Source organism: Salvelinus alpinus, chromosome 6, assembly GCF_045679555.1.
Source record: "Salvelinus alpinus chromosome 6, SLU_Salpinus.1, whole genome shotgun sequence".
NCBI classification, from domain to species: Eukaryota; Metazoa; Chordata; class Actinopteri; order Salmoniformes; family Salmonidae; genus Salvelinus; species Salvelinus alpinus.
In genome coordinates this window covers 23,533,350-23,545,042 of record NC_092091.1, presented here as the reverse complement: position 1 = coordinate 23,545,042, position 11,693 = coordinate 23,533,350, and the positions used below count along the sequence as shown (strand labels likewise).

The 11,693-nt window shown below is 40.8% G+C and overlaps 1 protein-coding gene across 3 annotated transcripts; it reads right to left on the bottom strand.

The window, feature by feature from the left end:
- Positions 1-5,968: 5,968 nt before the first annotated feature.
- LOC139578403 (MOB kinase activator 3A-like) lies at positions 5,969-11,246 on the bottom strand. Of its 3 annotated transcripts, XM_071405928.1 has the most exons (5): positions 11,018-11,246; positions 10,372-10,448; positions 9,508-10,051; positions 7,042-7,244; positions 5,969-6,835 (listed from the first exon to the last, which is right to left on the bottom strand). In XM_071405928.1, the coding sequence occupies exons 3-5, from the start codon at positions 9,923-9,925 to the stop codon at positions 6,806-6,808; spliced, it is 651 nt and encodes a 216-aa protein (XP_071262029.1). In that variant the 5' UTR covers positions 9,926-10,051; positions 10,372-10,448; positions 11,018-11,246; the 3' UTR covers positions 5,969-6,805. The 3 variants fall into 3 exon arrangements, with proteins under 3 accessions (XP_071262029.1, XP_071262028.1, XP_071262031.1); XM_071405927.1 differs by lacking the exon at positions 10,372-10,448 and having other exon boundaries at positions 11,018-11,244; XM_071405930.1 differs by lacking the exon at positions 10,372-10,448 and having other exon boundaries at positions 9,508-9,967; positions 11,018-11,230.
- Between the last annotated feature and the right edge of the window lie 447 nt (positions 11,247-11,693).

Genomic DNA, 11,693 nt, shown 5'->3' with positions numbered 1-11,693 from the left:
GTGTATTTTACAGGTCTGATTCAAATTCAGTTCATATAGCTTCCTTCTTTCCTAACGCCGTCTCGTCTACTTCACCCTTCACAGATCTGATATTACTAGTTATAAGAAATCTGAGTGATTGGTTTTAGGAGAAAGGACAGGGGACAGAAATGGAACTGGGCGAGAGTGGATTGCTTTCATTTTTTACGTTTTAGTAATTTAGCAGACACTTATCCAGAGCAAACATTTACAGTTAGTACATTATTCTTAAAATAGCTAGGTGGGACAACCACACATCACAGGTATAGTAAGTACTCATTTCCTCAATAAAGTAGTTATCAGAAAAGTCAGAGCTAGGAGGGGTCAAGTGCAAGTGTTGTTTAGGAACGTTTTTACATTTTTGGTGAGGAGTGGGATTATTTAAAAAAGGGGTTCCCAAATATTTTCACACAAGCCCCCCCCTTCCAGCATTGGGGAACATCCCACGTCTATTTCTATGGGCACAATAACTGTTCATGACAAAAACTGTTCACACCCATCATGTTTATTTCCTGCAATTCTACAAATTTTGTCACAGGTGCAGAGAAAGTTTAGCAGTTTCAAAGTACATTTTCTTGCAATTCTATATATTTTGCCATGTCTAATGTGTATTCATGTGATATTTGTCCTCCCCAAGTACAATGCTATCTTGTGAGTCGTGACTTAGCATCGACACATTTCAGAAACTGCTGAGGTGATACACAGCCAATCAATGTTCTCTCACAGCAGTGATAATGAAATAACTCTCTCTGAGGATTTTAAAATGCGTTATCTTCCCTGTTGCTTCAAGAGCAAGTTAAGCCTAAGCAACATTGACACAATGAGTAAAAGAGTGATTCCATTTATTTTGGTCATGTGCAATGGATTGCTGTCTCACAATGTTTAAAACAAGCTTGAGCAAGTTCTAAAAAATGATCAATTACATATACTACACAAAAAATATTTCATATGTTCAAATTCAATGGTTGTGCAAAATATGTTGAATTATTGCCATGACCCATACTTGTAGGTCATGTTCTTTCTATTGTTTACCTATTTGTTATCAACTGTAAAGTTGCCATGAGAAGCATGCTTTGTGCTAGTTTCCTTGTAGGGCTTGTGTAAAGGGACATTTAAGATGAATGAAGTTCACATTCAGTTAAGTGATTATTAACACATTGTAATATACTTTTTCTTTCTGTAATACACATGATTCTGTTTGTGCAAGGTTGATGGTCACTAGACTTGAATGTTATGGACAGTTCTATCTGCTGATGCTGTTGGCTCCAGTCTAAAGGTGCCAGTTCTGAGGACACATGGGCTATTATTGTATTCTGTGAGACTGTGGTTCACTTCCTTGTGTTATGTCTTTTGTTATGTGTTTACAGAATGTATGTGATATAATGGCCTGCTCAGAGATGGCTCGTTAGACATTTTTCTATGCTCCCATGCTGCAGGTTGTCTCCCTGTTGCAACTTGTATTAAACCAGGTTGATTTGTTTGACTTTACCAACGACTGCTCTCCTTTTTGTTTCACCTGGAAATTCCCTTTACAGCTTCTTTATGAGGGGAGGAACATCTTGTGTGACTGTGTTTTCTCTCTCCTTTCCTCTCCCTGGGCCCTCAGTTTATTTTGCCCCATAAACTTTGGCCTTAAACTGCAGCGAACATTACGCAAAAGGCTGTGCTGCTACTCAATAGTGCCAGGACTACATGACACAATCCCAAGTTAGGTTGGAAAACAAACCATGGGGCTGAGGAGGGACACTGTTTCTACAGGGTAACAGTAGCAGCCTCATTCCTCAGTGGACATGAATGAGTTTCAAAATCAATAACATCCTAGTGTAGGTAGTCTTTTAGAGGGGATATTTCTGCCTGTTCACAGATTGGCTGAGTTCAGGAGGTGTGGCTTACAGGATGACAATAACAATGGAATGCATTTATATAGCACTTTGTGTTCTATAGTCATACAAATTAATTTGGTATTTTACATTCAAAATATTACACATAGCCTACATATCACTACATACACATACTATTTAGGTCTAATATATAATATAGTGCAAATTACAATACAATATATATAAAATGTCTATCTCTTTACAGTCCCCTTTGTGCACTAAGGTGTTCTTTTATTCGTTTTTTAAAACTTGTTTTATTGCTAGCTTGAGTTACCTGGGGTGGCAGAGAGTTCCACGTAGTCATAGCTCTATTTAATACTGTGCGTTTCCCAGCCTCTGTTCTGGACCTCTGCACTGTGAAGAGACCTTCCGGTTGCATGTTTTGTGTTGTACCAATGAGTGTCCGAACTGTGTGTCAACTGCTTGAACAGACAGTTCGGTACCTTCAACACATCAATACCTCGCACAAATACCAATAGTGATGCAGTCAATCTCTCCTCAACTTTGAGCCAGGAGAGACTGACATGCATGTTACTAACACTTTCCCTTTGTGTACATTTAAGTGTGATACGTGCTGCTTTGTTCTAGACCAACTTAAATTTACCTATGTCCTTCTTTGCCACACATGCCCACACAGCTGGGCAGTAGTCCAGGTGCAACAAAACTAGGTCCTATAGGACCTGTCTGGTCGACTGAGATGTCCAGAAGGCAGAGCAGCACCATATTATGAACAGAACTCTTCCCATATTAGCAACCATTGAGTCTAAATGTTTTGACCTTGACAGCTTGCTACTGTATCTAGGGTTACACCCAGCAGTTTAGTCTCCTCAACTTGTTCAATAACCACATTATTCAATAATAGATCTAAACGAGGTTTAGCGTTGAGCGAGTGATTTGTCCCAAAAATTATGCTTTTCATTTTTGTAGATATTTAGCACCAGCCTATTGCTAGTCACCCATTCTAAAACTGACTGGAGCTCTGTGTTAAGTGTCTAAATTATTTATTTTACTGTTGCAGCGGACGTGTATACTGATGAGTCATCTGTAAAAACAGAAAACAATAAATGGCCCTAGCCAGCTGCCCTGCAGTACACCACACTCAACTGAATTTGCATGAGAGGCTTCCATTGATGAAAACCCTCTGAGATCTATTAGATAGGTATCTCAATCCATAATAAGGCAGAGGATGCAAATCCATAACACCTATGTTTTTTCAGCAATGGGTAATGATCAATGACATCAACAGCTGCACTGAAGTGTAACAAAACAGCCCCCACAATCTTCTATCAGTCATTAGTCATTTGTGTCATTGCCGAGCATGTTGAGTGCCCTTCCCTATAAGCATGTTGAAAGTCTGTTCTTAATTTGTTTTCTGTAAAATAACTTTGTATTAGATCAAACAGTTTTTTCCAAAAGTTTGCTAAGCACTTGTAACAGGCTAATCATTCACTCCCAATCACCTGAGTGATGTATGACTGACATGAATCAGAACGCTCACTATACATTAACAACCAGCTGTCTGTACACTGACACCGTTTTTAATGTGTAGTAGCTCACAACATAGCGATATAACTAATTAATTTAAACAACATACTTGCAGTAAGTACTTACATCATATAGACCTCAACTACAGTAATAACTGTGGAGGAATTAAAACCAAAACAAACATGTAAGTGTGTCTCTTGTGTTTTTTTCAGGGGGGGTCTACATGCCCACTAATGTATATGTGTGTATGTGTCGTGGGTGTGGGTGCACAGCTTATTGAAAAGAACTACACGTTTTAAGCTAAATCAAATGTTATTATAGTAAGTTGTAGGTACCAGAGACAACACATGATACAGCTTGCCGACCCAATACCCTCTCCACGAAATTCCCACCAGGGAAATGTACAATTGCTCAAATGTTCACTGAATGGGTATATTATTGGTCAGCCCACCCCATGTCAGGGATCATTAACTAGATTAAGCCGCAAGCCGATTTTTGGCAGATGGTCAGAGGTCCGGAACGTAATTAGAAATAATTTGTAGACAGCGATTTGACCCCAAGAAGATCATACAGATATACCATTTGACAAAAAAAATAATATTCTAAACCTTGCATACATTTGTATACGATCACATAAATTATATTTTATTGGTCACATACACATTTAGCAGATGTTATTGCGGGTGTAGCGAAATGCTTGTAAGAAATATAGGAGCTAGAAGCAGAACTGCTCTATCTGTCGACGCCATCTTGCACATGTACAGTTGAAGTCGGAAGTTTACATACACCTTAGCCAAATACATTTAAACTCAGTTTTTCACAATTCCAGATATTTAATCCAAGTAAAGATTCCCTGCCTTAGGTCAGTTGGGATCACCACTTCATTTTAAGAATGTGAAATGTCAGAATAATAGTAGAGAGAATTATTTATTTCAGCTTTTATTTCTTTCATCACATTCCCAGTGGGTCAGAAGTTTGCATACACTCAATTAGTATTTGGTAGCGTTGCCTTTAAATTGTTTAACTTGGGTCAAACGTTTTGGGTAGCCTTCCACAAGCTTCCCACAATAAGTTGGGTGAATTTTGGCCCATTCCTCCTGACAGAGCTGGCGTAAGTGAGTCAGGTTTGTAGGCCTCCTTGCTTGCACACGCTTTTTCAGTTCTGCCCACAAATTTTCTATGGGATTGAGGTCAGGGCCAATAACTTGACTTTGTTGTCCTTAAGCCCTTTTGCCACAACTTTGGAAGTATGCTTGGGGTCATTGTTCATTCGGAAGACCCATTTGCAACCAAGCTTTAACTCCCTGATTGATATCTTGAGATGTTGCTTCAATATATCCACATCATTTTCCATCCTCATGATGCCATCTCTTTTGTGAAGTGCAGCAAAGCACCCCCACAACATGATGCTGCCACACCCGTGCTTCACGGTTGGGATGGTGTTCTTCGGCTTGCAAGCTTCCCTTTTTTCTCCAAACATAATGGTCATTATGGACAAACAGTTATATTTTTGTTTCATCAGACCAGAGGACATTCCTCCAAAAAGTATAATCTTTGTCTCCATGTGCAGTTGCAAACCGTAGTCTGGCTTTTTTATGGCGGTTTTGGAGCAGAGTCTTCTTTCTTGCTGAGCGGCACTTCAGGTTGCTGAGCGGCATTTCAGGTTATGGCGATATAAGACTCGTTTTACTGTGGAGAAAGATCATTTTGTACTGTTTTCCTCCAGCATCTTCACAAGGTCCTTTGCTGTTGTTCTGGGATTGATTTGCACTTTTCACACCAAAGTACGTTCATCTCTAGGAGACAGAACGCGTCTCCTTCCTGAGCGGTATGACAGCTGCGTGGTCCCATGGTGTTTATACTTGCGTACTATTGTTTGTACAGATGAACGTGGTACCTTCAGGCATTTGGAAATTACTCCCAAGGGTGAACCAAACTTGTGGAGGTCTACAATTTTTTTCGGAGGTCTTGGCTGATTGCTTTTGATTTTCCCATGTCAAGCAAAGAGGCACTGAGTTTGAAGGTAGACCTTTACATCCAAAGGTACACCTCCAATTGACTCAAATTATGTCAATTAGCCTATCAGAAGCTTCTAAAGCCATGACATAATTTTCTGGAATTTTCCAAGCTGTTTAAATGCACAAACTTAGTGCATGTAAACTTCTGACCCACTGGAATTGTGATAGTCAATTATAAGTGAAATAATCTGTCTGTAAACAATTGTTGGAAAAATGACTTGTGTCATGCACAAAGTAGATAAACTAGAAATTTGGCAAGTTAACAAGAAATGTGTGAAGTGGTTGAAAAACGTGTTTTAATGACTCCAACCTAAGTGTATGTAAATTCTGACTTCAACGGTCTCTCTTTACTGTGCGTGGGAATACTTTGGAAAAGATTTCCAGAATTAAAATGACTAGGAGCTGGTGTTTGTAAGTCTTTTAGGTCCAACAACAGTTGGGCAACCCTGCAATATGGCATTCATTTCATTTCTCCTTATTCAAACTGGGACAATACTAACAAAGGAGATCAGTGAACAATCAGCACACCTGGATGAAACATATTCAGTTCACTTCAGGACTACTATGTTTGGAATATTATTTAAAGAAGCTTTTAATCAAACGTAGGGCTAGTCCAGATCAATCACCGCCAACAGACAACCTTAACTTAAAAAGTAACCTTATATTCCCTAAGGTGTCCTTAAAACTGTATTTGCATGGTACTGAGGTAGGCAGATATGTTTTTCATTTGAGTTATGGGGTATTTAACACTGCCTTTCACCAGCCGTATTTATGTGTGCTCCTTTCGCCACCTTGTGGACTAACATAAGACCTGCATGACTGTTTTACTACCTTGATTGGCCTCACTCCACAGGCCTTGTTCTCAGTTATTTTACAAAACAACACCATTGAATAGATGTAATACACAAACAATATACCAGTTTGAATGTATATTCCGGAAAAATAACAATGTATGACAATACTGCACGGCTTCGAACGCTGCTCGTCTAATCAGCATCCAGGATCAAAACTACCCATTTCATAATTAAACATATGACACTCAGTTTAGAGCAGGAACACTGAGTACATTTAAATGTCTCAGTGGCCACATACTACAATCTTAGATATGTACAAACAAACATATTTTCATTTTAGATAAGAGAACAAGAACTAAATTACAGGACTGATTCAACTTCAAATTTAAAAAAAGGAAAATCTCTTAATACTGTGCTCAATTTCAAAAAATTAAAATGAAGAGAATGCCTTACAAGGTTCCTGGTTAAACAAACCTACATGGTTAAAAAAGATTGTTGTACTTGTTTATAAAAATAAAGACTATTTTAGACTTGGTTTCCTGTTTCAGTCTTCTATATGGATGGAACTAGTCTTCAAGCTGGAATTTGTCAAGTGGTCAATGGTGCTCCGTTAGTGGCACATCTGTGATGTCATCTCTTTCTGTAGGGGCAGGAGTGATGCCAACATTATGATAGCAAAAGTACACAAATGTGCTTGTAAACATCACAATTCTAGATGGCAATATAGGCATCATAACTTCCTTTCAGCTTCCTTTGCAAAACAAACATGTAAGAAAATATATGAATATTACAATTTCTGCTCGCCTTCCTACAAGATAGACAATTCAATAATTTTTTCTCACTCACCAGTGGCTCAAGCTCCTTGTGGTCTGTGAGGTTAAACTCCATTACAAAGTAATAGAAGTGCTTGTAACAGGTGTTGACGTGGGCCTCTGCACCCATCTGGTTCACACGATCAAAGTGATGGATGTAGACGTGGACGAACACACGGAACAGGCGAGACAAAATCTTCTTAGCTACCTGCATGAAGGTCTTTGGGAAGGGAGTACCTTCAAAAACCAAACATAAGATGGCAAAAAAGATTAAGACGTGTCCTCCTGGGACATGTAAAGTAAACACAAATGTGGTCATGCTCTCAACCTCATCTCTGTGGTTGGTTCAGTTTAATTGTCAGATTAATTCTCAACTTTAAATATTACATTGGGTGCAAATATAATTAATATACACTGCTCAAAAAAATAAAGGGAACACTTAAACAACACAATGTAACTCCAAGTCAATCACACTTCTGTGAAATCAAACTGTCCACTTAGGAAGCAACACTGATTGACAATAAATTTCACATGCTGTTGTGCAAATGGAATAGACAAAAGGTGGAAATTATAGACAATTAGCAAGACACCCCCAAAAAAGGAGTGATTCTGCAGGTGGTGACCACAGACCACTTCTCAGTTCCTATGCTTCCTGGCTGATGTTTTGGTCACTTTTGAATGCTGGCGGTGCTCTCACTCTAGTGGTAGCATGAGACGGAGTCTACAACCCACACAAGTGGCTCAGGTAGTGCAGTTCATCCAGGATGGCACATCAATGCGAGCTGTGGCAAAAAGGTTTGCTGTGTCTGTCAGCGTAGTGTCCAGAGCATGGAGGCGCTACCAGGAGACAGGCCAGTACATCAGGAGACGTGGAGGAGGCCGTAGGAGGGCAACAACCCAGCAGCAGGACCGCTACCTCCGCCTTTGTGCAAGGAGGTGCACTGCCAGAGCCCTGCAAAATGACCTCCAGCAGGCCACAAATGTGCATGTGTCTGCTCAAACGGTCAGAAACAGACTCCATGAGGGTGGTATGAGGGCCCGACGTCCACAGGTGGGGGTTGTGCTTACAGCCCAACACCGTGCAGGACGTTTGGCATTAGCCAGAGAACACCAAGATTGGCAAATTCGCCACTGGCGCCCTGTGCTCTTCACAGATGAAAGCAGGTTCACACTGAGCACATGAGCACGTGACAGACGTGACAGAGTCTGGAGATGCCGTGGAGAACGTTCTGCTGCCTGCAACATCCTCCAGCATGACCGGTTTGGCGATGGGTCAGTCATGGTGTGGGGTGGCATTTCTTTGTGGGGCCGCACAGCCCTCCATGTGCTCGCCAGAGGTAGCCTGACTGCCATTAGGTACCGAGATGAGATCCTCAGACCCCTTGTGAGACCATATGCTGACACATGCACATTTGTGGCCTGCTGGAGGTAATTTTGCAGGGCTCTGGCAGTGCACCTCCTTGCACAAAGGCGGAGGTAGCGCTCCTGCTGCTGGGTTGTTGCCCTCCTACGGCCTCCTCCACGTCTCCTGATGTACTGGCCTGTCTCCTGGTAGCGCCTCCATGCTCTGGACACTACGCTGACAGACACAGCAAACCTTTTTGCCACAGCTCGCATTGATGTGCCATCCTGGATGAACTGCACTACCTGAGCCACTTGTGTGGGTTGTAGACTCCGTCTCATGCTACCACTAGAGTGAGAGCACCGCCAGCATTCAAAAGTGACCAAAACATCAGCCAGGAAGCATAGGAACTGAGAAGTGGTCTGTGGTCACCACCTGCAGAATCACTCCTTTTTTGGGGGTGTCTTGCTAATTGCCTATAATTTCCACCTTTTGTCTATTCAATTTGCACAACAGCATGTGAAATTTATTGTCAATCAGTGTTGCTTCCTAAGTGAACAGTTTGATTTCACAGAAGTGTGATTGACTTGGAGTTACATTGTGTTGTTCAAGTGTTCCCTTTATTTTTTTGAGCAGTGTAATAATATTCTATGTTTTTGTAAATCAAGTGAGGGATGTTATTTTCTTGTGTACTGGAGGATCATGCTTGTATCACTTGATTGAGATATGTGAGCCTTGGAAATTACCACCCCTAGGGCAGGGGATTTATATTTCCCTTCATCCATCAAGAATAGATTAAGTTATCAGTTTATCCTCTTACAATAATCTAATAGCATTTAAAAAAAATGCATTCCTGGGGACATGTGCACATGCATTCCTATTTATACCCTACTGTAGATTGTGTGACCATTTCTAAAGTCATTGCTTGGCTGTTTCTACAGATAGTCAGACGCCAAGTTATGTGTGGTGGGAGGACGTGAAGAACGGAAGGTCAAGAATTTCTGAATTATAGTAGATTAACTGATACAGCTGTTGCACTTTATAATGACAGAGAACTCAAGGAATTCAGCCCATGAAGATGATTCAGACCTATTTATCATCATCATGAATAGCCAAATAACAGATCCCATCTACCTAGTTATCATTCTTCGTACATACCGACGTTGGTGGGGAAGATGTGCTCGTTGTTGATCTGTACCTCGATCCAGTCCATCAGCAGGCTCATGTATTTTGGGGCTGGCACAGCTGTGGGCTTCTTGTACTTGTGCTCGTCCTGCCAGCGGTACTCATACTTGGGCCCTCCGGACATCATGGGGCAGGTCTGGTCGGTGCAGGAGTCGCTGATGGTGCCGTAGATGAGGTTGATGCGGTTGAAGAAGTCCACCACGTGAACAGCCACCCAGTCATTAAGGTCCTCTCCATGGGGCAACGCCACCGCCTGCTTCAGGTCCAGGCCTGCATTCAGAGACGCCTGGGCCTTCTTGTGCAGCTCAAAGCGCTGTGTCCCGGGCTCAAACTTACGCTTCGGCCGGAATGTCCTCTCCTTGTTGAAGACTTGCTTCAGGGCCATGGACATTGTTGCATGTGTCAGTTTGTTTATGTCTTAATGGATGATTTACTGGTTAGAACGAGGAGATATAAACAACAGTGGAGCCGTTATACAATGGTTGTATTTGTCTCGCAGCTGGTTTTGGTCCTGAGGCTGATGAAGGGTCAAATCAGAGAGATGGAAAAAATTATTTTGTGTTAGATCCACATATATTCCATATTGTCCAATTTAGCAGTAACGTGCAGTATTCAGTCTGGTGCTGCAATGCCAACAACGTAGGCCCACAATGTATTTATTGGTGGCGCTTTTATAAATCTGTAACATTTTACAAATATGCATCACCATTCGTTCTGTTGTTTGGTACAAATGCATAATAGTGTAAGTGTTTGTGGTGTCTCGATCCATTAATGAAAATTAATAACAAATGTTTTTTGTTTTTTGATTAATCAGTTAATAATCCATATTTCACTAACCAAAATATGTAACACATTGCTGTCCAAAGAGTGGTAAATTCAAGGAAGTCTGTCCTCCAACATAACCTGAACATCAACTTCGAGAAGAATAACTCCAATCAGTTACAATGTTGCAAAGTGAGTATTGTCACAGAGTTAGTTACCACGTTGCAAAAAGTGAGGGTTGTTAGAATGTAGTTACAATTTGTTGCAAGCTATATGAGTAATTTCCTACTTTTCACAATACATTAAGGCCTGGTTCATGCAAGCGAGACAGCATGTACAACCTTGCACAACTTTATGAAGTGACCTCAGACAATAACGCCATGTCATATATTGAGGTTACTTATATGACTATATCTAGCCAGCAGACAGAAAAAGTGGTCAGGAGCAAAAGTTAAACTAAGTATAGAAGCTAACTTTAGTCCATGATGTATCCTAGCGGTAGCCGGAGCGCTGATGCTACGATGCTTCAAAGATGAGGGCGCCAAGTTTATTCACGAGAGAAAAAAGGATAACAATCTCACTTCTTGCTTTTCGCGTGATAAAGGTAACCACAAACTACTCATTAAAACATGTTATTCATTATATAATTTAACGTAGAATTGCTGACCGTAAACGCAACCAATTTCCCCCGAAACGTAGATAGGCTAACGTTATCACTTACTTGTTCCACTTTAATGTTCCTTCCCTTGCTGTGTTCTCTTGAATATAATAAAATTTGCTAATCGTTTTTAAATGTATAACAACGGCTACATTTTAATTCATGTATAACGTCAGTAGTTCTGAACATAGCACTAAGTCTTTACTTAGGCAACTAAAATAAGCCCCTCCCTACCAAAAAAAAAGAAATAACAAGCACTTCCTCTGATTTTACGTCACTTTACACGGACCAAGCAGGCGCACATACAGTTTTTCGTTTTATATTAATGCATTGTTCAAGGATAGTCTGACCTCGGAAACTTGGACGTTTTACTCGATTACTGGTGTACACGGCACGTGTGATTTTACGTCACTTTACACGGACCAAGCAGGCGCACATACAGTTTTTCGTTTTATATTCGTGCCGCGTTCAAGGATAGTCTGACCTCGGAAACTTGGACGTTTTACTCGATTACTGGTGTACACGGCACGTGTATAACTAGGGCCAGTCTGTTAGCAAGTTGGACATTTCCGAGTTTCCTGGTTGCAGTAGCCTACCGGGGGTGCTGTTTAACAAATGTTAAATTGTGAAAGCAAAATGTGTTTACATTCAGGACATAGAAACACAGTACACTGACACACACACAGAGTTTCACAGCAAGATCTAAGTGAGCTTGACAGGTTTTTCTTTGTATTTAATT

Coding starts and splice junctions, on each gene's coding strand:
- LOC139578403 (XM_071405928.1), bottom strand. CDS start 9,925: ATGTCCATGGCCCTGAAGCAAGTCTTCAACAAGGAGAGGACATTCCGG. Junction 7,245..9,507: donor CATCTTCCCCACCAACGTCG/GTATGTACGAAG, acceptor TGGTTTTTGAAG/GTACTCCCTTCCCAAAGACC. Junction 6,836..7,041: donor ACAAGGAGCTTGAGCCACTG/GTGAGTGAGAAA, acceptor CTGCCCCTACAG/AAAGAGATGACATCACAGAT.